At 44.1% G+C, this 14,116-nt stretch overlaps 1 protein-coding gene across 5 annotated transcripts in view; it reads left to right on the plus strand.

The window, feature by feature from the left end:
* rpgrip1l (RPGRIP1 like) overlaps positions 1–14,116 on the plus strand; it is a 41,096-nt gene that overhangs the window by 11,094 nt on the left and 15,886 nt on the right. For 3 of the 5 annotated variants that reach the window (XM_077007599.1, XM_077007596.1, XM_077007600.1), the window contains one exon: positions 44–1,243. In XM_077007599.1, the coding sequence (XP_076863714.1) occupies positions 44–168 (125 nt within the window). In that variant the 3' untranslated portion in view covers positions 169–1,243. Of the gene's footprint in view, positions 1–43; positions 1,244–13,067; positions 13,503–14,116 lie in introns of those variants that run through there. The other 2 variants (XM_077007598.1, XM_077007597.1) reach the window with 2 other exon arrangements.

A 14,116-nucleotide genomic window follows, 5' to 3' on the forward strand; every position in this document is an offset into this window, starting at 1 on the left:
CTCCTCTGATATGAGTCCTTTCTCTCTCTCCACCTCCCTGTAGTTGTGGATGTGCAGGACAGCAGTGAAGTGGTGGGCAGCCTAAAGGTGACCCTGGAGGCCCTGGAGGCCCTGAGATCCATTATGGAGGATCCAGACCACGACCACTCCATCTCTGCTCACACCTGAGCAGCACCTGGAGCACAGGGGTGTGTGTACAGCGTGTACAGCCTGGAGCACAAGGGTGTGTGTGCAGCGTGTACAGCCTGGAGCACAAGGGTGTGTGTGCAGTGTGTACAGCCTGCAGCAGCTGCAGACCGCAGGCTTTGTTTACACCACCAGGTCAGGGTGTAGAAGCAATAAGCAACCAGCAACTGTTGAATGGAAAACAGAAACATTGATTTTCAAATTCTTTCAAGTTAAATCAGCCTCCATGCATCAAACTGGGTGGAGATACGAGAATACCCAATGTAGGTTCTCCCTCCGTTAAAAACAAACATGCATGATTCATAAGTTGAAAGCTATTTGTTGTGTTTAGGTAGAGTTTCATTTGAGTCCAGTATGGGATCAAACAAATACAAGTGTGCCTTTTCGCCCAGGCAGACATGGAGACCACAACGTGTGTTTTCATATTCCTCTAAATCCGAAGAGCAAGTTATTAAAAACGTGTGGCAAATGGCCGTTCAAATGAACAGCAGGGCACGGCTGTGTCTGCTGGCCGTGCGGCACCCGGTGTGACGCTCTTTAAAATGGGAACGTTTCTCTGTGGCTGCCTCCCCGGGTCTAAGCCTCCAGCGCTCAGTTTGACGTGGTGGTGATGTTTAGCGCTTTAATAACTGCTTAATGAAAGGCCTGTTAAGCCTCATTAGCCGCTGTGTGCCACGCGGTTGCTTTTATACCGAACATGTGGGGTGGAATCTAACTGAATTTAATGGGATTTAATCCGTCTCTTTAAAATGGTAATGCCCATTTTCACGCACGTTGACTCACGGCGTTCACGCTCTCGCTGGGCGGTGGTTATGGGGTGTATCCTCCTGCGCTGGCCGCTGAATGACATCTTCAGCCTTCACTAAGGCTTTTACGACCTGCTGTTTTAGTTCAAGATAATAGTGTATTTTTTAATACAGAAAAACCTTAACCTATTTTTGTCATATTTATTTAAAAAGTGTTCTATGACATTGCTAGAAATGTTAGTGGTTAGAAATGTATTTGGTATTTATTACAATTGAATATTGCGTTTCGATTAAAGACTACCTGTGTTGCATTTTTTTTGTTGAGACGTATTTTATATCCCTCATTAGTGCTGCCATGCAGTAGTTATGATCAGAGCGTTTATCTGACGTGGCCCTCTGCCTGTCACACTGACCGATCTAGTCTCGCTGAATGGGCTTCGACATGGCCGGTGGGTTCTTCCTGTGTTCAGACTGACCTCATCATTAGCTGTGCTCGGAATCTGATCGATGGTATTGATCGGCGCCACCCGGTCCTGCTACCCAGACGCTTGTCCAGCCTGCACTCATGCAGATGACCCCGCCACCTGAGAAGAAAGACGGGTGCAGGACGAGCAGAGGTGTCCCGAGTGCTCTCATTAGGCATTCAGAGTTAAGGCAAGGGGCGGGTCATGTTGTCATGTGCAGATGATTGGAGCATAGCCCTTTGACAGCTGTGACAGGCGGGTGGGTGGCCCCCCCGGCTCCCCCGACCCCCCCCCCCCCCGCTCCTCTTTTGACTCATCTGTCATATTGTGCTGAGCGTTCTCTCCATTCGGGGAGACGGTACACGACTCGTCCTCAATTAGGAACGTTGGCTACAAGAGGGAAACGTCATTTTCATGACACGAACAACCCCCAAGTGCACCAAGGGCACTTAGCATAGGCAGATCCCCAAGTGAACCTGAACTAGGGCCACTTACATAAATATTATTATTATTTTTTTTTTACCAAGGCATCAATAAGGGTGCGTTGTGTGTAGACGAATGTGCCCCAAACCCACTGAACCACACCGTTCAGATTGATTTAATCTGTATCCTCAGATTTGACGTTTTGCATGTTGTTCTTTCTACCTGCGAAGGGGCAGAAACTCACCTTCAAACTTCACCTCATGCCTGAGAAGGTTGATCAACACAGGTAGGCCCCGTGCTCAGGAGGGCGGGGTGAACGGCACCGTCTCATGTCAGGACATTTCTTTAGCCTTTCATGAATTGGTAATGGTCTCATCTCCAGCTCTGACACACGGGCCTAACTGGAGAGTGTGGAAGTGTTTTGCGTGCTCCTGCTCTCGACGGGCGCTCTGCAACCACTGATGCATGGTGTGTGCCTCTCCCTAACCCCTCACCTCTGACCCCGGGCCTGTGTTTCGTGTGCGCGTGGCATTTTGGGCTGCCTTCTGCGGTTTTGAGCCGGGCCTGTCTTGAGTGTGGGTCCCTGCCTGCAGCGTTCGTTACTCTGAGTGAGCGTCTGTCTGCCACGCCGCTCGCCTGTCAAACACGCCGTCTGGGGGGCATGAAGATGTGACCTCTCTCATCGGCGTGTTAGAATATAGGCAGATTCTCACTCTTGCTTTATATATTCTGATGAGCTTTGCTGAGGGAGTAGAGGAACAAGGAAGAGACAGGGTACAGGGGTGAAACACCACCTGTCAATCTAGTCCTAGACTAACTACAACCAGCTGGTGTAACTGAAGAATGATGGATGACATGGGTGCTTACTGTGAATTGAAGAAAATTGGAACTAAAGAAAGACTAGATAAAAAAAATATGGATGTAATTCTTAGTGAGAACGCCACAGTGTGTCCTGACTGAGTTCATCAGTGCGTGGTTCAGTTGAGAGGGCACTCGTGCAGCCACTAGGTGGTGTTTGGACATCACTCTTCTTCTAATCCTGCGTCTCACTCTCTCCACGAGCCGCTGAACCTGGGGTGTTGCAGCAGGAGATTTTTCCGTCATAGGGCACTGTGTAATCTCTTAACCTCTTGCCCGGTTAGCTCTCTTCCCCTCTGTGTCAACTCTGTTACCTGCCCTGATTCACCATAATAATTAGCTAAATAGATCACTACTGGGGGTTTAGCCTAGCCTTTATTTTCAAACTGTCTCTTTGCGTGACAGCTTTGACATTCCTTAGGTTAAGTAAGTTGCTCTAGGGTCAGAGACTTCTGACCTTGTGTTTTGCCTGGCTCTGTATTAACAACACTTTAATGTATGCGTGACATGTCACTTCCAAAATTACATGTTCAAATCAGGCCTGTTGTGGTCTGTTTCACAGTTAAAGTTTCACAGCTTTTAAGCTACTGTACAGGCACTGGTTAAAATATTGACTTATGTGGTCCTTTGAATAATATTGTGGAAGAGGTGTGTGTGTGTGTGTGTGCTTTCACATGCTCACATTCAGTGTACCTTTGAATGTTTTTATATGACCTTCACTCTGGCCATGACAAACCAGGACAGGTCTTCTCAGAGCACACTGTTTAAGGATATTGATTCTAACAGACATAAAAATTCACTTATTGAGAGGCTCTTAAAAGCATTAGCATCTTCCTGACTGCACTTACACTCCATAATGTCAGACCACTAAGTCAATGACTGCTGAGCTAAAAAACTGTGAAACACAGGCTCTTAATCAATGCTTTTCTCACTCTGAATCTTTACTCACATTCTCCATACAGCAGACGCTTTCAGAATGTTCTGTTGAAGACCAGCTCTTTAACACTCGGTATTGTTTAATTCACACCTGAGAGGCTATTATTTCCACAGAGTTTATGGGATCAATAGCAAGCATCATGCTACACAGGAAAAAACACTTAGGCAAGTTTCATTTTTGAACTGACTATCAGGTATGCAGTTTTTATTTGTTAATTATTGAGTAGGGTCAAAATCTTTTTCATGTCTTTGCTGTGCCATCAATCATGTATCTCCTTTAAATTGGAGGTGTGTGTGAGTGTCTGTATGTCTAGCTATCTGAGAAAAAGATTTTTCATGATGCATTAGCAAATGACCAAGGCCCAGTGTTCTGTACACTTTAAACTGTATCCCCATTGCTACATCCGAATAAATTTCCCCACTGTAGTCTAGATACAGACCAGATAGGGAGGCAGGCACATCAATCTTCATATTAATCATCTGTGCTACTGACATGGCTCTGCAGTGAGAGATGAACTTTGCCCCATCCAGATTGAAATTACCTGCCCATCGTTTCCACCACAGCTACTGGCAATCATTCTCAAACCCACCTGGGTTGGTTAACCTGAGATTTACTCTTTCAGTGGCTGGTATGTGAGGAGGTTTTTAGAGTGTGATATGAATGAGAATGTGTTGCATTTTTGCATGTATATTTGCAGTGGTAAATATTTAAAAGGTGTGCAGCTTCACTGCTAGGGAAAGTTCAGCCTTTAGTTCACAAAGTGAAGCATTCAGTTCAGATCCAGCATGTGAGATGAGAGGGCTCGGAAGTGATCTGAACAATTCAACCGGAAGAACCTGTGATGAGAGCGATTTTAAAATCAGCTTTTTCCATCACTTCGTTCGTCTTTCAATCAGAATGTGATGAGTCTCATTTAGGGTCAGCGTGTAAGGCATGCAAACGAAATCTGCAGTTATTGTAAGTAAATGGAGTTATGTGTATTATTATTATTACTGTCCGGTGTAAGCGTGCATCTTTCAGGAGTGTGAGATGGATCACCAATGCCACCATAACCACTATGAAAGAAAACAAAAGCCATTGTATCTCAGTCACTGGAGACAGCAGGAGATTTCTGTTGCCCTCTCACGACTCCCATTCATATATATTTTTTTGTCTTGAACCCTTTTTTGTTGTTGCGTGTACCCCCTTGTGAATGAATGACCAGTGGTTAGGTTTTGTAGTGCCCAGGATGTTAACATGGGTGAATGAGTATTCCTTTTCACACCTTGGGAGAAAAAGCTGAATAAATTTAGAAGTCTGTTGCCCTTTGGATTAGACATTAGATGTCATTGGTAAGACAGGTCGTTCTACATTGTTAGTGATTAATTGAAAGTAGCAGTAACCTTGAGTAGATTTTTTAATGCTCCAATGACCTTGCAGAAAGTCAAAGTACTACATGGAAAATTCCTGGAGCTGTTTCAGTGTCCAGAGTGCTACTGTTCCCATGAATACACATCTTAAACCCACACACTGATTGTTAATTTTACTTACAGTTGTTGTATTCCTTTTGCAGAGATTCAAAGTGGTATTGCGCTCCGACCATAGGCCAGCATACATTACACTGCACTGTACACAAGCTGTGACATCACGAGTAAGGCAAGTGAACTCACATTGTTGCTTGGATCGAGTCATCAGACTGATCGTAGATTACACTTTCACTGGATGTGCGTGCTACATTTACACTACAGTCTGGGTCTTTTGCAAGCGAACAATATCAAAAAATGGGATATACAAAATGAATCCATCCTATGCGTGTTTTACCATCTATACACAAATCTGAGACCAACCAAATTTGCATTGAGGTGCCGTTCTAAAGTTACTTTGTTCTGGGCATGTGCATGTGTGTATGCTCTTGCTTCACTAAGTCTAAGTGCTAAGTCTAGGTCTAAGTGCTAAGTCTAGGTCTAAGTGCTAAGTCTAGGTCCAAGTGTTCTTTCCTTCCTCCCGTGCCCCATGTCTCTCTGACTGTGTTTTCCTGGAGTGTGGGGGCACTCTCTTCACCAGCACTAGCAGGTGTGATGGTGCGGTTGGTGATGCCCTAGGTGCTGCAGCTGTAGCCCACTGCTTGTCGTTGTGTTTGTCTGCTCTGACGGGTTTATGTGATCAGGTTGTTTCTGGGGTGGGTGTCAGGCAGGTAGCGCATATGAGGAGTTTACTAAGTAAATACTGTGATCTGTCTTCAAACTGCCAAAGACGCTGTAAATCTACCCGGGTCTGCTGCTGTGTGATGGAGCACTTCTGGCTCACAGCTTAAATGGAGGAATTTTTCTCTCGATGTCTCTTGAGCATGTCATCTTTCTTTTGCTCTTTTTCTCTCTCTCTCTCTCTCTCTCTCTCTCTCTCTCTCTCTCTCTCTCTCTCTCTCTCTCTCTCTCTCTCTCTCTCTCTCTCACACACACACGCACACTGTAGTGATTGTATTTATCCAGACAGTTAATTTTGTCACCAAGAATGCTGAGCATGCTAATTTAACATTTCTTTATGTATAACCTGATTTCCTTTTGACAAAGGGGAAACATGGAGGAATGAGATTTTGCATGGTGGCTTGGTTAAATAAACACACAAGAGAGTGCACAAAAGATTTGTTTCAGTTCAGGTTTTTTATGTGTGTAAATACACACTGAGCACCATGATGAAAGCTCTATTATTGCAAACATGTTATCACCCCATCTGAGGCAAAGACTATAATCTGTGTAAAAGAGATTATAAAGCATATCTGGTACAAATGGCTCTTAAAATAACTCCTGAAATATGTTAATAACTCGGTTGAATTTATTAATATTCATATTTAATCTAATTAACTATTCACCCATGAAAACACACATATTGAATCTTGTTCCAATATACGAGTTTCTTTTTTTCATGGACAGATTTTCCATTGTTCTCGTGATCATGCTGATCCCATCTGGTGTGCTATGGGCTCTTCTGGAATTTGTTAGTGATTTGATGGATTTGACATGCATACCACAAGTTTCTTTTTGACTTTGGTATGCACACAGTGGATGTATGTGAAGTTGCATAGCAGCAGTGTGCAAGCTTACCCAGCTGTGTGTTGGTGGAGACGTTTCAGCCACAGTTATGTGAGGTGTAGCACTGCTATAAACCCATGCCCCCCCCCCCCCCGCACTTTTATGTAGCATAGGAAGAACTGACACCTTTTAATGAATGAAAGTGCTGCTTTATATATTACATAATTCAGATGTCAGCAGGATTTGCCCCTCCAACACACACACACACACACTTTAATTACTGACATGTACCTTTTTCATTCTTGCTCTTGTAGGTATTTATCTATTATAGTGATGCTATTCTTCCAATTACATTTTATTTCATTTCATCGTACACGTATTTTCAGCAGTTCCTTACTGAATGTCTCAGCGTTATATAGCTGTGTGAGCTGAGATTACATTCACCACACACCACCTGGAGTGATTATCTCCACGGAGCGTCATGCCAATTAAAAAAAAAAAAATCATTACTTTTCTAGGGTTTTATAAAGCAGATCGTGACCTTCTACACTTCAGAGGACAGAACAGCACACGTTTGTGCAGCTGAACAGAACAAGCCGGACTGGTCAGCAGCACTGTGGGTCAGTGTAACACTCATGTACAGCTGTTCACCCTTGAATGCTCCCACCGGCCTTGGAGAATTCTGTGAGTTTTGTTTTGTGCACGCCGTTATATATGTCTGCGAAAATAATGAGTATTAGTAAAAAGAACTGTATATGTTGTTGCGGAGTGTCATTGTAAATACTGACAATTTTGGCCAGTAAAATACTCTTGTGCAGTGATTAGGTACAGCCACTATATTGTGATGTTATTTACTGTTTTTATTGTTTTGGCTGGTTATGGCAACCCAAGCCATCTTTTCCAATCTGTCGGAATGATTGATTAAATCTTTTGTTTCCAGTTGCCCTTGAGGGCAGAAAGACACTATATCCATTATTTATGTCTGCCTTAGTGCTGTGAGGTCCCATCCTGCTCTGACTACTGCCTTACTGACTTTATGACATTTACCTCTACTGAGAGAATGTTACAACAGCTACATACTCTATCAAGTCTAACCTGGTCAGGGGTCTGTTTTACTTGTTTTTAAAGCTGTTGAACAGGAATTTACAGCAGTCCTGTAAATGAACATTCAGTTGCCAGTAACCCTCACCACAAAGTCCTGCTGGCGTAGGAAACCTTTTTTTCTTTGAATCACTCTACAGCGGCATTTTTTGACCCTTCAGATGTGTGTGCTTTCATAGAGGCCAAGGTAAAGGATGGTTATATGGTACTTCATTAGAATAGAATGTCAATATCCAGTGATTAGCAATTTCACTGCAGATTATCCTGGTGACATATACAGATTTTACTTTTACCTTTTTAACAAGCTTGCTGGGAGTGTAAAGCTCAAGTTGAACAGGCTGGAGACCGGCCAAACTGGCCAAACTGTGCAAACTGGGTGAAGTTTCTGCAGCTCTCATTTCATGGCTTTGGGGATGTAGTAGCAGCCCTGCTGCCCAGCAGCGTACAGGCCTAATTGAGAGTGAGTGTTTTGCTCTACCTGATGCTCCAGGCTCAAGTGGTGCGTGAAGTGGGCTTTAGCACACAGGGCCTGCATGGGCCTCCAGCACCAACGTCACCCATCAAACTGACACTTCTGACAGCTCTCCCACGGAGATGTTGACGTACAGTACGTCAAACACAGCCACAGGATTGTGATTGGCATGTCATAAACACAAACAAGCTAATCTGCTGATATTCTCTCTAATTGCTGTGTGTAGAGAGACACGGATAAACAATTTGAGTTGTCAGCCGTAATAAGACTATTTATAATTGATTGAAGACTCTCTGGGGCGGGATGACTGATCTCTTGTTTCAGCCCCGACTGTGCTGTGCCATCTTTTGTGTTGCGATATGACAGTTTAATTGCTGAGCATTAGGGCTGTCCTATGCAATAAGGTTGTGTGCTTCTGTTGTGGTGGTTTTGAGTTGCCTTTTGGATGGTGTAACTTGTTGCAGCTAGGTTAAACACATAAAGCAGCTGTTGGTTACAGACTGCAATAATAGGCCAGACATAATGGGGTGATGCCATTGAAGAAAAGATCTGCTGGGACTCAATAAAGTGTATTTGGTCCAACCCTTTCAAATCATAAACCAAGTTCACAAACAAGCTCTCCCCCTGAACAACGAACGGGGCCTAATTAGAGAAGTCGGGTGACTGGATGCAAATACCTGTAGATGCTGTGATGCTGAAAGGGTTTTGATTTGACTATCCGTGCTCTAGAGCAATGGAATTCAAATCTGGACCTCAAATCCAAATCTGGTTCTGGATTTTGTAAACCTTTATAGTTGATTTAATAATTAATGCACCTTATTTGGCACTTTGTTGTTATACGTGACTCTTCGCTAAAGGGAGGGTGTAGTGCCTCGACCTAGACCTGGACCTAGACCTAGACCTAGACCTGGGCTGTACCTGACCTGGACCTAGACCTAGACCTGGACCTGAGCTGGACTGGGTTTTTGAATACCTCTATTCTAGAGGCTTGTGACAGCCTTAGATGTGACCACTATTAAAACTGTAAACTAAAAGACCCATAAAGAGATTGAGAAGAGCTTGTGCTATAAAACAGAGAAATTGGTGTTTCAATCCTAAAAGGATCAGAAGAAAGAAACAGTGATCAGTCATGTGAAGGAGCTCGTTGGAAGATATGCACAAACCCGAGGTTCTGAATTATAAAGGTAAACTTGTTCTTGTCTTTTAAAGTGACTTTATATTTTGCTTCTTTGCATATTTCATATTGTGCTTGTGTACTTGAATAATGAATAGGAAATGTAAACGTTTGATTAATTCTACAAACTGTTCTTGTACGTGTGTGAGTTCATGAATGTCATTACAATCTTATTAGCTACGAGCATAACACATATATTACCACGGTGATGCAGATTTCAACATTTGGCAGCATTTCTTCATATACAGAGATTTCCTTATAAAACTATTATAGAAGTATATTTCCTTCCCACACTGGTGCTGTAGGCAAATACTCTTATAAATATTAAGAGTAGATTGTTATTTGAATAAAAGATTCAGATATCAAAGGCAGCAAGGTATGTTTTTGGCACAACAGTTATTTTAGTTTTATATTTAATGTAATAACATGACTGCAGTGAAATGTTGTTTTAAACTGTCCAGACTGATATGATGGTAAATGTGATATTAGTAGTTCATTTAGTAACATACTTCATAACATAAGGTTCCTAACGGTTGGTTAACTCTACTTCACTGACCGCTGCATATTTGTGCAGTTCCAGGGAGTTTTAAGCATGTCGTCCCCTACTGACGATTGATGAGCTATGGCTTTTGTGAAGTGAAGTGGTCAACATGCTTTTCACCAGCTCTTTGTGAGGGGAGGCACCGTGTGGAGGGTCTCACAACAGTTAGTTTAACATTACCTCACCCTGTTAGCCTAGCACACTGGGCTAGCGTTAGCTGATGTGATCTTAACATGAAGTAAACAGTATGCAAAGTACAAGGAACAGCCCAGAATACCCTCTGCATTGAAATCGAAAGGATCCTAAGGAAATGCTGCGTATTTTAAGAAACACAAGACGCTCTGCACTACACGGTGAGGTGCAGGAGTGCGGTGTGTACAGTATTCACCAGGCAGTGGCAGCCCGACTCCGGCCCTCGAGAGCGAGCTCCTGCAGACGTCCGCGCACAAACTTCGCCTCATTGGCGTGGACAGCTGAATGGAGCAGGAGGAGGGAGTGATATTCAGCTCTTCTGACCTGTGTGTCTGCTCGCTGACCTCTCTGGTGACACATTCAAACACAATACGAGTGCACAGTCTGATGGTGACAGGCCCGTTCTGAAGCCTTCTCACCCGGGCTGAGCTGGAGGCCCAGCAGGTGGAGGGCTCGCCTTTCAGCTCGACGTGCTTTTATTGGTGGTTTGGGTTTTGTTTTGTTGTTGTTTTTGTGGGGGGGTGGGGGGTGTTTCATTACATTTTTTTTTTTCTCTGACTAGTTTAGTTTGCATTACAGAAGAGAAGCATTAGTTAAGAGACTGGTGAATCTATGTTAGAGGTGGTATAAATACACTTATAGGGAGTGAGTGGGTTAGTCGAGTGTCTCTTTCCTTCCTAGTCATAGAACCGGTCCTGGGAAGTTCGGCTAGTCTAAATAGCTTTCCTAGATGGAATCAAGTGGTATGGTAATTTTTGAGACAGGTGGTTGTTAAACTATTTTTCACAGGACTTGGTCAGGACCCGTTTGAACTGAGCTGAAACAGATTTGTCTTTTTTTTATATATAACCAGTGAGATACACAGACCAGATCATTCTGCTTCACTTCTTCAACATGCGACATATGGCGGAGCAAAAGTGCAACATTTGCTTACATAGAAGGCCAGAGCGGCACAATAGAAGCCCAGACATCACTGGCATTACAAACAGGAGGCACACACAAGTGGCTTTTATTTGCCCAATATGTTGGTGCTTTTCCATAGAGATCAGCCTTTGTTTCCTTATCCCCCTGCATTCAGACGCATGTTTTCAAATGTTTTACACCTCATATAGCGCTTTGTGTTTGTCCGGCACGCTTTGACACAGATGTAAGTGATGTTACTCTTTTGAAAGAGTCCAGTGCAACAGGGGAGGGTATTTTTAAGCAACCCAAAGAACTTTCAGCTCCGGTGGGTGAGAGGCGACCTGGATGTGTGTGACTTGTGGGGAAAGCTGGTTTTTTTTTCCCCCCTTATCTGATTTTTCCATGTTAACTTTGTATTTGACTATTAGTTCACAGTTTAGTGAAATATGCAGTCGAAAGGTTTTTCACGTTGTTTTAAAGGAACTCTCAGCCTTTTTGTTGTTGTTGTGCTTGTGTGCTGCATTCCACTGACAGACTCGTGTTGCTATGGCTTAGGAATAAAATGTAGCCCAAACCTTTGCTAAAAACACTGTGTCTGCTACTAGGTTCATTACAAATTGCTTTCAATTGTTCAACATCTGATTCTGGAGCCATGTATTAAATATCTAAACATATAAAACGTGTAAGAGATGTTCTCTGACCTTCTGAAGAGTTCATTTAAATGTCCGCTCACTGACCCCTTACCTGGTGCCGTTTGGCGACGTCTTGTCTCTGTCGGAAGACAAGAGTTGTCAACTGTCCATAAACACAGTTAGTAAAGCTTTGGCTAACACAATGAGCTTCAGATAAGGCACATGTAGTCTAAATGAGGCGGTGTGTGGCTGGACGCATTCTTAGGCTGGAGGTGAACGGGATGGGTTTTGAGTGTGGTGTGATGTTAAAAAGCATCTCTCAACAGCTTCTTACTACAGCCACCACACAGATGCCTAAGACTTGTTTGGGGGTCAAGTCGGGCTACAAAGGGACCACTGACAATACTTTCAAGGCAATGATGTGTGTGTTTGTATTCACAACTCCTGTAACCTTTTTGCATGTGAGTCAGATTGAGGCCAGAGGAGGTTCAGGTTACTTGCTAAGTTCTCACTTCACTAGTCCCGCAGCTCATAGGGTATGAATAACATGTTATTAGGAATTGTGTTGGAGTGTTTTTTTTACCAGGTGACCTTTCTCTGAAGGTTAGAGATCAATGATTTTATGTATCCTCTAACGGAAAACTGCATACAACGTATGTACCATTATTTATGTATCTGGTTGAATATAATTAGATTTTATTATAATAATATAAGTTGCATATATCTGAAATAGTTTGTGGTGAGGAGCGATTGAGCTCTAGATAGGGTGATTGAAAGCATGTACAAAGTTAGACCTTCTGTCTGGGCTTCTATTGTTTAGTCTGATGACAGCACCTTTCACTACACTCTCTTGAACCAAGAGGACCACTGCATGTAACCTTTGACATCTGACCCTAGCTGACACCTTCACACCCACCCAGGAAGTGACCCTACCCTGACCTGCCTGGCAGTGGTACGGTGTGAATAGGCCGGTTAAAGATGGGCATTGTCAGTGTGAGTTAGCGAGTTAAGGGAGCAGGCCGTAGGGGTTTTGTTCTAATCGTTTCAGACCGATGTCGGCTTATTTAAGAGAGGCTATTACATGATAATGGCCATTTGAACTAAACGATGAGGGGCTTTAGGCCATGCAGGGTGCAGGAGAGTAGAGCAATAGCATGGTAGAGCTAGCTGGAGCTGGGTTTGATAAACGACCCGAGAGGGGAGGCCCATCTGGACACCCACCTCCTGCCTCAGCCTGCCTTCATTTATTCTTTCACCACGTTCCTTTCCCATGACCACTTGCTCCTCACGCTGGTGTGCCTGTTCTTGGTCTATTTCTGCTTAAAGTTTGCTGCTATCAGGGTAGATTGTGATACATGAAATTGGTTAACCTCTCTCTCTCTCTCTCTCTCTCTCTCTCTCTCTCTCTCTCTCTCTCTCTCTCTCTGTAGAGAATCTTGCAAATGTCGTGCAGGATCAGAGGGCAGCAGCGTGGGCCTGTTTGTCGTAAGCAGACGAGGACTAGCCTGGGAACACAGAGTGATCGTTATCATTTTCACCGAGCAGTCTTGACTTTAACCAGGGTGGACATGTGTGTGGAAACAATAACATTAGGAGCTCTTAATTTCCCCTGGAAACACCATCAATTATTCATGCAGATCCAGTTGGTGCTATGGTTGCCTCTTTCGCTCCATGAACCGCTGTTAATTACAACCTACAAGACTGTTACAGTTAATTTCAAGGCAAGCATATTGTCTCTTCAAGGCTGTCGAGTGGGTCATAAATTATCCTGAAGGTGAAGGAGAACTCAGGGGAAACAGTTATGAAAATTTCATCAATCTCAGCCATGTGCCGCAGCTGCTCCTGTCAGCCGCAGCATTGTGAGGAGTAACGCTGGGTGTGGGGTCAGACCTGGGGGGGCGGCGGGGCCAGGGGGGCCTGTCACATCCCAGGACTGCTCTCTGTCACAGCACGCGCGCGCACACACACAAACACAGGCACCGGAACTAGGCTTGTCGCGCAGAAAGCCACAGAGGCAATCGTCAGGCTGTCCTCCTCTATTAATTTACTTAAAGCACGCTCTGTGGTCAAGCTCGTCCTTTGATTAGAGGTGTGTGCGCACATGTGTGGTGTGTAATCATTATGAATGTGCATATTAGCAGTCCGTTTGGGGCAAATCACACTTCAGAACAATGTTTCGGGAGACCAAAGCCCTGCGTAGGTAAGAAGCAGTGGTTACTTTTGGGGGCATCTGTGACTAAAAATACCTGCAGCCTGTTCAGTGATGAAGGGGAAACGTGGGGAACTGGTGTGAGGAACCTGCTCTTCCCAACTCCCAACATTTCTCACTGATGTCAGCTACAGCACATTACGTTACATTGCGCACACACACACACACACACACACCCCCACAGACCTTATTTCCTCTGATCAGCAGTGCAGGACCAGCAGGTGTGAGTTCTCCCCTTCGCTGCCCCTCTCTGCCAACAGCTGTGCCACC

Source organism: Brachyhypopomus gauderio, chromosome 5 (genome assembly GCF_052324685.1).
Source record: "Brachyhypopomus gauderio isolate BG-103 chromosome 5, BGAUD_0.2, whole genome shotgun sequence".
NCBI lineage: Eukaryota > Metazoa > Chordata > Actinopteri > Gymnotiformes > Hypopomidae > Brachyhypopomus > Brachyhypopomus gauderio.